This window comes from Etheostoma spectabile, chromosome 24, assembly GCF_008692095.1.
Source record: "Etheostoma spectabile isolate EspeVRDwgs_2016 chromosome 24, UIUC_Espe_1.0, whole genome shotgun sequence".
NCBI lineage: Eukaryota > Metazoa > Chordata > Actinopteri > Perciformes > Percidae > Etheostoma > Etheostoma spectabile.
This window is the reverse complement of record NC_045756.1, coordinates 12,420,324-12,432,457: the sequence shown is the minus strand read 5'-3', so window position 1 is coordinate 12,432,457 and position 12,134 is coordinate 12,420,324. Positions and strand designations below refer to the sequence as shown.

Below are 12,134 nucleotides of genomic sequence, written 5' to 3'. Positions count from 1 at the left end.
TTGCTGCCCTCAAGTGGTTCAACTTCTGGACTATCTGTATTAATTTATTATTATGAATGTATTAATTTATACATTAATTTTAGCTACAACATAAATATCTAATTTACTGCTGTATTTTCCTCTTGGAAAGAAGACTAAATTAGAAAAAAACAGGTTAAAAGACGTTGGGGTTTTGTTGCTTTTATTGAGTACAGCCCATATAAAACACTTTGTTCATACATCATTTCTATCCTAAAACAAAAGCCAACAGGGTATGAATAACAGAGTGCCTTCTGTGGAAACTGTGGAGCGTTTAGAACTTTTTACAACTTAAAAATGTCAGAGTCACAACTCACCCTTACGCAGTGCTGCTTTGTGTGTACAGTAAAGACGAGTTTCCCAAATCACTGTAATCATCTGAGCGTCCTCAGTCAGTATGTTGCAAAGGCTAATTTGACCATTAAAAGTGGGGCTTTTTGTAAACAAACGCCTAAGATTTTAGCTGTATTGAAGTGCAACATATTTAAAACTACAAAAAAAAGAGTGAAGTGCAAAACAACACACACACACACACACACACACACACACACACACACACACACACACACACACACACACACACACACACACACACACACACACACACACACACACACACACACACACACACACACACACACACACACACACACACACACACACACACACACACACACACCACACACAATTTAAAGTAGAATAAACATTCAAATACCAACAATCAAATATGTAGAGGAGTAAATAAGATCTGGCAGTGAATAATAAACATGACACAAAGTTTGAAAGTTGAAACCTTCCAGTATTTTCTTTACAACACACATTGCTGTCGCTGAGGAGTCAGTGGCAAACGACTAGAACGACAATGCCTTGCCTGTTGGTTGACCTAACAATGACGTCTTTTCCCCCCCCTTTGCTTTCAGTCCAGTTCCTCCCCACGCTGCCCTAGCTCTTGTTTAACACTGTGAGACACCAAACCTGCTTGTTTTAATGAGCTAGAGGTCGTTATATCAGGTATGCTGACCCGCCTGTCACAGGAAAGAGCAATTTCCTGTGTTAAGCTGTGAGGCCCCTCGTTGCCTCTTTGGAAAATCTAGAACTGTCAGGAAGATCTGCATCAAGTCTAAAAGTTTTTATTTTTTATTTATTACATTCTGGGCTATTAAGTTCTGCACTGCAACTGTAGTCGTTTTTATATCATGATTAATAACTTAAATATTTCCCTTCTTAGTGTCTTATAATAAACCAAGTCCCAGTAATCACCCAGTTGGGACTTAATGTAGATCCCAGCAGGTAACAGCTACTGGGCTAAATTCACATATTTTGTTTAAAACAAGCAGCAGAACGCCAGTCTAAAATAAAAAAAAATAATACATCTTTAACAGTGCCTTCATACCCACTTTTGGTCAGTTTTGTGTCTAAAATATATTTTTGAAAATTAGCCTCAAGATACTTTCACTCTTTTCTTTGCTGTATTATTAGTTCTAGGTTTGAGGCATTGGAGCTGACAACACTAGTGTTGGTAACAGAGAATAGACCAATCCCATGCGCACTTGACTGTGGATCGTCTCGTTTCACACCTGACATGTTCGGACTGACGTCTGGCCGCCTACGTCATTGGTGTTTCCTCTGCCAAGTGACAAAAAGAAAAGAAGAAGAGTCACCCACTGCTAAAATGGTTACACAGTATTAGTTATATATCGTTGCTGTCCGCTGTAAACCTTGTATGTCCAAAACCGTTGTTGAGGCTAATTAGAAAACTTTTGATTGAGCTATTTCCCTTTAAACCCAGACTTAAACGGAGACCAATTCCATTTAATTATGAAAAAAAAAAATCAAAATGACAAAATATGGAGATACAAGGTTTCAGCTTGAGATTGGCATATGTGCATATGTAAGTGCATATAGAGTAAATTATTACTTTTATTTTCCAGTATCTTACCGTCTTTTTGTCCCTTCTCTTGGGCAGCGCTGCCATTAGATACGGCATCTCTCGCTGTTTTAACGATACAGACGTATGGATGTCAACATTTTCATCATGATAAAAAGAAAGAAAATACATAAGACAGGCTGTGGCTGAAACTTACATGTTCTACCGGGATTCTGCCAGAAGTCTGTAGTGGAGGACAACAGGGCGGCATTAACAGAAAATACAGCACAGAAGAAGTCTGTTGTTATATATGTAAAGGTCCTGGCTGTTTGAATTTTAAGGCATAACTAGGTATAAATAACAGAAGTTACTGACCTGCTTGCCATGGCATGGATGCTGCAGGGAATTACAGCAGATAATATGTCAAGAAAGTCAGCATTTATCCTCTTTTTACTCAAAATGAACAGGAAAGAACTTCACTACCAGTAATCTCATTTGGAGTAAATATTCATCCAATCAGGTAAATGTTTGCCCTGTCTGCTTCTGATGAAATGTTGCAATTCACATTTTTGATTAAAAAAAGAAATCAATAAGTTCTCTCCAAAACAGCCATGTCAAGGTCTACTTGGTCTAACTTTGCCAGACCCTCCTTCACCGGGCTGTGGAGCACAGCACTTGGGGATGGGAGGAAAACGTGTTGTGCTTAAAAGGCATTTCTTTAAACCAATCAGAATTGTCATGGGCGGTGCTAAACTGCACAGAGCCACTGCAAAAATAGTCGGCAAGAGAAAATCCGATTGGACATGAAGGATATACACTAAATTCTACTCAACATCATGCTTCGAGGTCCTACATTTCCCAGAAGGCCTTTTTTAGACAATAACAATTAGAATAATTCCCACACTTGCACTGCTCTTTCTTAAAACACACACTGTTTTTTAACCTTTTCATTAATTTAAAGATGTCTTACCTTTTTGGAAGAACCACATTCCTAGAGGCACACACACACACACACACACACACACACACACACACACCACACACCACACACACACACACACACACACACACCACACACACCAACACACACACACACACACACCCCACACACACACACACACACACACCACACACACCACACACACACACACACACACACACACACACACACACACACACACACACACACACACACACACACACACACGTTTAAACTTCATACTTTGCTAATTATTAGACAGAATAAAATACACAAACGCAGACAAATCATACACATTTAATTAATTTGATGCTAGTATTGGTGTTACTAATATTGATAAGCATTTTAATAAAACGAGTAGATCCAGTGTCATGAGTTTTCACCTGCTTTACATCTGTGAATGCCAACCACCAGCAGCACGACAAACAGCAGAACCATGAAGACTACGAGCCCTTTGGGGATGTTCGGTTCTCTTTTAGGTTCTGTCCAGTGACAAAAGCAGCAATAAGTGGTCTTTTTCAGCGTAGGTCACACAGAGGACATTTAGCATTGAAATTGGATGAGACAGTTCCTCACAATTCAAATGTTTTCAGCATAATTAACTTACCATCGCTTTCGAAGAACGGGTTGGCGATAGGGTCGCTGCTCATCTGACTGACTGGATTCTCCAGCTCACAGCTGAACTCCTCTATACTGGAACTGTTGTCCTAGAAGTAGCGTGAAATAGTCAGTAACACCAAACATGTATACACACACCTGGTGTACCTCCTGTGTGTCAAACTCAGTGTCACCCCTGTGTGTAAGTGTTTTGAAAAATGATAACTGAGAGACTGAATTTGACAATTATTTGCATGAGAATAATTGAATTTTACGTACACTTTCTATGAATATACCAGGTTACTGTAACTTATGAATAATTTGTGTTTGAAGGCTATAACAGCCGGCTGCAATATTTTAAAAGTGAGGATTTATGTTGATGAACATTACTGACTAACTCAATGCATTACCAGGTCAATTCAAGTAATTTGTACTTCATTGAGAAAAAATGTACACTGTTAAAGGAATATTCTGACGCAAAATGAACCTAGGGGTTAATACAACATGTACAGAGTTGACCGTTCTCTGGGATTTGTTTTCATAGTAATTGAATGGGACCAGTTTTAGCGCAAACCGCTAATTAACTTATAACGCTGACACGTTTTTTACAGTTCAGGGAACACAGAGGGTGAGCTTTTCTTCCACTGTTTGGCCAGTTTCTGATGCCGATTATGTGTGTCGCTTCTGGCGACGTCACACACAGCTGTTATCTCATTGGTTCCGCTTTTGAAAGGTCCGCGGCAACTAGGTCAAAGTTGAAATAAGTTGATCTTTGGTGTGTATGCGGCTTTAGAAAATAAAACTGTGGATTTAGGAATTGCACGTTGCATCCCACCAACAGTGACATGCATCATCGCACTATGCAAACCTTTGTGATGAGCTGCTCCTTAGATGAACCTGTCACATCGCTGTCTGACTTCCACCTGTAGGTGAACGGTTCAGCGCCCGTGGTGTCTCCCTCACAGGTCAAAATACAGCTGGTCTTGTCAGCACCACAGGATTTACCAACAGTGGGTTTAGGAACGGAAGCTATTATGTTATTGCAGAAAAAACAACAATTACAAATAGGTCATCAGAGTCACTTTTTTAGTTTCTTATTCCGATTTCCCAGATTTCATCACATCAGGAATTGAACTCAGGGAAACACACAAACCACACTGATCAGCCGGACTAAAGTGTGTGTAATTCATGCACTTACAGATGACGATGAGACGAGTTGCATTCATGGCCATGCCGTTGATTTCCGGTGTGTACAATCCAGTGTAATTTGAAGTCAGTCCTGTGATTGTCATCTCTCCACTTGTAATGTTGAGTTTACTGCGTACTTTAAACAAACGCCAACAGGGATGGTATTAGCTTCTCAACAGTCTGGAACTCACACCACCATTTAGCAATAATCAATCAAGACACTTTTGAGGAAAGCACATATTTGATCACACAGACAATCAAAGAGAGTGAGCTGAACTCGGCTCAGTTTACTTTGGAACTTACCAAAATAATCCAATTCCTTTCCATCCCACAGGACTGCGATGTTAGGACCATGTTTCCACATGATGTTGGTGATGGCAACAGAGATAGGACCCGGTTTAACGACAACATCATCGCCCACCTTTTTGTAGAGTGGAATCACTGCAGGGACAAAAAGAAGCTCAGTGTGCCAATTTTTGTCATGTTCTCATTTAAAGGTGCTCTCAGCGACGTTATGTGTGTTTTAGGCTACATTTGTTGTCACATACAGGAAACATCTCCTCACTATCCGCCAGCTGTCTGTCCCCAGAACACACTGTAAAAAACATCTCCTCACTGTCTGCTAGCTGCCTGTCCCCAGAACACACTGTGAAAAACATCTCATCACTGTCTGCTAGCTGCCTGTCCCCAGAACACACTGTAAAAAACATCTCCTCACTGTCTGCTAGCTGCCTGTCCCCAGAACACACTGTAAAAAACATCTCCTCACTGTCTGCTAGCTGCCTGTCCCCAGAACACACTGTAAAAAACATCTCCTCACTGTCTGCTAGCTGCCTGTCCCCAGAACACACTGTAAAAAACATCTCCTCACTATCCCCCACCTGCCTGTCTCCAGAACACACTGTAAAAAACATCTCCTCACTGTCTGCTAGCTGCCTGTCCCCAGAACACACTGTAAAAAACATCTCCTCACTGTCTGCTAGCTGCCTGTCCCCAGAACACACTGTAAAAAACATCTCCTCACTGTCTGCTAGCTGCCTGTCCCCAGAACACACTGTAAAAAACATCTCCTCACTGTCTGCTAGCTGCCTGTCCCCAGAACACACTGTAAAAAACATCTCCTCACTGTCTGCTAGCTGCCTGTCCCCAGAACACACTGTAAAAAACATCTCCTCACTGTCTGCTAGCTGCCTGTCCCCAGAACACACTGTAAAAAACATCTCCTCACTGTCTGCTAGCTGCCTGTCCCCAGAACACACTGTAAAAAACATCTCCTCACTGTCTGCTAGCTGCCTGTCTCCAGAACACACTGTAAAAAACATCTCCTCACTATCCCCCACCTGCCTGTCTCCAGAACACACTGTAAAAAACATCTCCTCACTATCCCCCACCTGCCTGTCTCCAGAACACTGTAAAAAACATCTCCTCACTATCCCCCACCTGCCTGTCTCCAGAAGACACTGTAAAAAACATCTCCTCACTATCCCCCACCTGCCTGTCTCCAGAAGACACTGTAAAAAACATCTCCTCACTATCCCCCACCTGACTGTCCCCAGAACACACTGTAAAAAACATCTCATTATCTGCTGGCTAACCCTAACCTTAACGTCAACAAGAAGTAATGTCACCCCACATCGCTTACAGCACCTTTAAGTGGGCTTTTTAGTCACCCGACTTTGGCAAGTAGGTGATGAAGATTAAGCTGTTGCCTTTAAGCACCAATTGGTTAATTTGGACTGTTGGTCCGACAACACTAGCAATTTAAGGGATGTCACCTAGGCCCTGGGACATTGTGCTGAGCAATATTCACTACTTTATGACGTTTGACAGAATAATCTGTTAGGTGGGGGTAAGTACCCTCAGGCAATTTCCATGGTAACTCTATAAGAGAATTTGGGGGTTTTAAAAATGTACACATAGTGTGTTTCTTAAAGGTCCATTCCAATTCTTTGTAGACGCAGGCAGCATTTAGACCAATATTTAGGGAGTATACATTTTCAAAACATGAAATGTTTAAGGATTAAAAATTAAAAAAGGAAATGTTAAATACACTCAGTTTTGTTAAACTAGTTTTAGGAATGCTCTATTCTATTGCTACCTGTTTCCTCTCTAATCTCTTCTGCCCTGGTCTATTCCTAACGGTTCTAGCTCTAATCTCTTTTGCTCTATTCTAGTCCTAACTGCCCCAGCTCTACTCTCTTCTAGTCCCAACTGCTTCTTCTCTAATCTCTTCTGCTAAATAGTACTCTTTTGAACAGTATTCTCTTCCCCTCCTAACTTCCTTTCTTCTGCTCTTTTCTATGTGATTCTTAACTATTTCTAATTCCACTCTCTTCTGCTCTCTTCATTCTGTTAACTGATATTTCCCCCATACTATACATTTCAATTGCTATTCCTTTTTACACAATATACTCTATTGTATTCTGCTTAATTCCTAACAATTTTATACACATTATATGCACAACTATGTTTCTATTGTACATATTCCACTCAACAATTATTTACTCTGTTCTACTGTACAACGCTATTCTAGTACACTATTGGGCCTACTGACATGGTTCACTACTTAGTGAAAAATAGATACAGTATCTATTTTTCACATTTCAAGTATGTTCAATTGCTACATTATTCTCTATTCTATTTCAAGTCCTCGCCCTCGTGCACTTTGTATTGTTGACAGTTGACATTAGCTAGCATGTAAGGTAAATCTGGCTTAAGTGTAAGTTAGTTATAGCTGTATGCTGTTGTTTACCACTGGGTGGGGCCATGGATTTGGGGAAACTACCATACTGCGACACAATTTGCACCCATGTACCATAGTAACCCACAACAAGGTAGTTTGAACCGAATGAAACAAGTGAGCTAAAAGGTAAACTTGGAAGTAGTAACCTTACCCGAGTCCGCGGACGCGACAGCCAATAAAACACACAAGCAACCGGCCAATATGATGGATGGCAAAGACGGCGACATCTCGCTGCTTCTGTTCGGAACCAAGACAAACATGTCGAGTAACGTTAAACAAACCCTATAAACATTATAGGCTGAGTATGGTAGCTTAAAAAAAACGAGTTTTCTCCCGGCGAGAAACGGTTAGACGAAGCTGAAAGTGAAAGTTAGACAGAAACGAGCTCAACAGGCTCACAGACTCCGAGTGTCTCCGCCTCCTCCGGGACATGCGCATTAGGGGTGGGCGGATCGATCTAAATATCGATAGTATCGATGCCAACGCTGGTATTGGTATTTGATCGATACAACTGTAAATGAATCGATATTTTAATTTAGATAGCTCTCCTCTACGTTCACTATACTTTGCTTGTGTCTTCCACCTTCCTGAGCAAACGCCGCTTTCACATCTCGGCCCACATTGCTCCTCCTCCTCCTCCTGCTCCTCTCCTGTGATTCGTTGTTGTGTCGTCACGTGACTCACTGACACAACGGGCAGAGGAGCAGCGAGACCGAAAGCACGTTGAATGAGAGATCAGGATGGCCGAGAGGAAGAGAAGCGTTGTGTGGAGCTAATTTACGGCACTAAATGATAATACTGCAACTTGTGATACGTGTAAAAAGAGCGTTCGATACTGTGGCAACACTACAAACCTATACAAACACTTAAAAACACACGACAAGGAAAATGCTGATCTACAAAAACGAAGAAATGAGGAGGGAACTCAATCCACTTCCATTTGATTTTAAAACCAGAAAAAAGGGAGAATGTTTTGTTATCCTTTATTTATTTTTTAAAAAGGCTGTAAAATTTGGTTTGTATTAATTCTACAGTGCCTAATAACTAATAATTTTGTGCACTTCAATACATTAATAAAAAAATATTGCCTAAAGAATTGATCATTCATTCACCTCAGAAATAATGAAATGCTCTCCCCTACACAAAAGTATTTTTTTAAGTAAAAAGTATCGTATTGGTATCGGATCGATACCAAATTTTGCAGTATCGCCCACCACTAATGCGCATTCTGTTCACAACACATTCATTAATCACCCAAATAGATCCACACTCCCCATAGATGTGTCCCTGGCCAACGCGACGACCAATGTGGTTAGTTTCTTTTAGACAAATTTAAAAAAGAAGATATATGTATTCACACAAAAACTATGTTGGCCTCCTAGTGTCCAGAGGTTATTGCTGCAGCCAGACAACTTTAAAAACACCACTTTGTCTTGTCTGTCACTTCGTCTGTAATTTAATTACAGACATTTAGAAATGACAGTTAATGCATCATATGTTCCCACAGCAATATAGTTATTAATATCGTGGCCGGGTAGGCTCAGTGGGTAGAGCAGGTGTACTTAGAGGGTTACGCCTCGATTCAGAGGTTGAGGATTCGAAACCAACCTTTGGTGATTTCTTGCATGTCTTCCCTGTAACTAGATGTCCTATCAATTAAGGGTGGAAAAGCCCATTAAATATACATATATATGAGATTCAAAATTTAAATCAGTCTCTGCTACAGTTAACATGTTTAATTTCTTTTCTTTGTTTTACATGAAGAATATTGCACTGGCCTAAAACGTTGTCCCTAGCTTGACCTTTATTAATTCAGGTCCTAATCTAGTTGAGCGAGGTCCTACAAATACACACAAACCTTGAACCTTCAAACTTCACTTTCTCTGACTTTAAAGAGTTAAAGGATGAGGATAAAAAAAAAACATTTAAACTCAGGATTTATTTAAAACTCAATAATGCATGATGCAACAGTAAATTGCATATTACAGTCAAATTACATCACAACTGGTATCACATTCATTTTGAAAGTGATAACAAAACCATGAAGCCTAAAAAGGCTTTGTAGAAACATTACAGTAAACCAAAATGGACAAGGACAGTACTAAACATCCAGATGTGATGCCAATGCTTTGTTGTTGTGGTTGTGGTTGTGGTTGTTGTTGTTGTTGTTGTTGTTGTTGTTGTTGTTGTTGTTGTTGTTGGGCGTCATCTTGTTGGATCATTCATCCTAACACTCATCCAGGTTGTGCAGGATCAGAGGCTCCAGCTGCAGCCACAAACCTCCCTCCGCGCGCAGGACGAGTTGGGGGAGACGGCGAACTCCCCCAGAGCGGGACCCGAGTTCAGGGTTCACCCCCGGGGTCAGACGAAACCTGAGCAGTGTCAACGCCACGACGACCCGGAGCTCTGCCAGGGCGAATTTCTGACCAATACAGTTCCTGTAAACACACACGGGTTCTTGTCTTTACCAGCAATATTCCTAATTGGGTCAGATCTCAATTTTTCATATTTGAAGCTGTAATAAGGACGCAGTACCTGGGGCCTGAGGAGAAGGGGATGAAGGCATGAGACGCCTGGCGGGCTGTGTTTGTAGGGTCAAAACGCAGAGGATGAAACTCCTAAAACAGAGAAAGTCATAGGTCCTACAGTGGCTTGCACAGGTTTACACACCCACGCTAAAGTTGATTGAAAAGAGGAATAAAAAAACATCTTTTGGAAATTGATCTTAATGCCTTAATAAAAAAAAACATAGAGATTGGCATGGTGTTATTTCAGTTAGCTTAATAGCTGGTTTGATTTACACTGAGAGATGATCTTATAGAAAGTACCCCATGCCTATTGCTATGTGGCTGTGGCTCAGTGGTAGAGCGGTTGCCTGCCAATCGGAAGGATGGTGGTTCGATCCCTGCCCCTGCAGTCATTGCCGAAGTGTCGTTGGGCAAGACACTGAATCCCGAGTTGGCCACAGTGTGTGAATGGTGAATGTTTCCTGTAGATGTAAAAGCGCTTTGAGCAGACTGGAAAAGTGCTATATAAATACAGCACATTTACATTTATGTGTGTGTGATGATGTGGGGGGTAGTGCATGAATTCCAAAGGCTAAGGGAACTTTATCAGGATCTGCTTGCTTCTATTAGAATTTAACATAGGGTGGTGTATGCTTATGCCCCCTGTATTTTAAATAAGAACATTTATTTATTTACAATACATTATTCATTCACATAGAAATTAATAAAATAATAATAATAAAATTGGTGTCCTTAAAAGGTCGAATTTTCCTAAATTCTTTCAATTAAGGCATTAAGATTTAAGAATTTCCAACAGATTGTTTTTTAATTATCTTTTTAATCAGCTTTAGCATGGGTGTGTAAACTTATGCAAGCCACTGTACATGACAAAGTTGAGCCAAAGTGAGAGAAAAAAAAGAGAAGATTTTTTATTTCTTACATGTGGGTTTTTCCAAACAACGGGGTTGTGGTGTGTCCCGTAAATGCTGACCAAAGAGATGGCACCTCGGGAAGAATACCAAAAACAGCTATTTTGACATTGGTATTTACACATGCGGGTGTTCAAATGGATCTAACTATTGTCAGGGAGCTTCCAAAGTCTTGAAGACAACACTGTCTCACAGAAATAGATAAACTGACACGCGCAGGACAAGAAGAATCTAAAAACGCAGTTATTCTGATTGTATAGACATCTGTGTGTGTAAAGAGGCGGCTCTGTTTGTTCACTGTTTGAAGAAATGATCTGAAATCTTTGGACTCGTGATCTTTGAAGTCTCCATCATCATTTCCTGATCTCACCCCCGATATCAGACATCGGCTGGCTTTCACTGCTTCACTAACCAACATTCACTTCCTCATTGAGGTTGGCAAATCCCTGAACAATGTCTTACACAGATGGAAAACCCCCCGAAAAACAAGAAACGGCTTTTGACCTTTAAAATCTGAATGCCAAAAAAAGTGTCTCCCCTCTCACCCTTTGGTACAGTCCGATCCCCTGGCAGTGCAATGTCCTGGGTGTACTTCCTTGTTACAGCCTGGACCGGAGAGTGCAGCCGGAGAGACTCTCTGATGCACATGGTGGTGAAGGGAAGCTTGGACAGATCTTCCCTTTAAATAAAGATATTTTTCACTGCACTCAATACTACATGGTTTCAAATAATGAATATGAGTTATGAAAACATCCATTGATTCAGTTTGTGTGTGTGCCTTCTGACCACTCTATTTCCTGTCTGTCTCGTCCTTGCATCAGATCCATCACCTCCTGCCTGCATCTCTCCTGATAGTGCTCGTGGCGCGCTAAATTATACAGCGTCCAGCAAATGGCACTGGCTGTTGTGTCATGACCTGTGGGAAAAAGTTTGGACAGTTTAGATTTCAAGATCTCAAAGCAATCTTATGTCAAATCGTGATGCATTGACTGATTTTTTTGAACCCTCCTGTTGTCTTCGGGTCAAACTCGACCCCTTTCCAAAAAGTTTCGATATCAGAAATTTGGGTTTCTTTCAAACTAATTTACCAAAAAAGTAATGTGGATGGTTCCAACAACGCTCCTCATTAGTTTAATAAATAATCAGTTCACTACTTTCATTGAATTGGGGTTTTTTTTGTCAATTTTTTAGCATTTGGAGAAAAATCAATTGGTAAAAGAACTTTTAAAAAGTGAAAAAAAAGAGAGAGAAAAAGATGTCAAATAAAGTTACAAAAAATGTGAAAAAGATGTTGAAAAAAGTAAAA

The 12,134-nt window shown here is 40.6% G+C and overlaps 2 protein-coding genes across 2 annotated transcripts in view; both read right to left on the bottom strand.

Annotated features, from left to right (window-relative positions):
* Nucleotides 1-943: 943 nt before the first annotated feature.
* On the bottom strand, nt 944-7,981 carry LOC116673798 (carcinoembryonic antigen-related cell adhesion molecule 7). The gene is made up of 11 exons (XM_032506067.1): nt 7,544-7,981; nt 4,953-5,090; nt 4,660-4,785; nt 4,330-4,490; nt 3,472-3,571; nt 3,248-3,346; nt 2,856-2,876; nt 2,261-2,281; nt 2,103-2,129; nt 1,958-2,011; nt 944-1,644 (listed from the first exon to the last, which is right to left on the bottom strand). The coding sequence occupies exons 1-11, from the start codon at nt 7,650-7,652 to the stop codon at nt 1,625-1,627; spliced, it is 876 nt and encodes a 291-aa protein (XP_032361958.1). The 5' UTR covers nt 7,653-7,981; the 3' UTR covers nt 944-1,624.
* Nucleotides 7,982-9,532: 1,551 nt separating this feature from the next.
* Nucleotides 9,533-12,134, bottom strand: part of cyp4f3 (cytochrome P450, family 4, subfamily F, polypeptide 3) — a 7,660-nt gene continuing 5,058 nt past the window's right edge. Inside the window, exons 9-13 of the mRNA XM_032506065.1 lie at nt 11,615-11,744; nt 11,374-11,507; nt 10,840-10,904; nt 9,928-10,010; nt 9,533-9,830 (exon numbers count right to left, since the gene is read on the bottom strand). Coding sequence (XP_032361956.1) covers nt 9,620-9,830; nt 9,928-10,010; nt 10,840-10,904; nt 11,374-11,507; nt 11,615-11,744 — 623 coding nt within the window. The 3' untranslated portion in view covers nt 9,533-9,619. The remainder of the gene's footprint in view (nt 9,831-9,927; nt 10,011-10,839; nt 10,905-11,373; nt 11,508-11,614; nt 11,745-12,134) is intronic.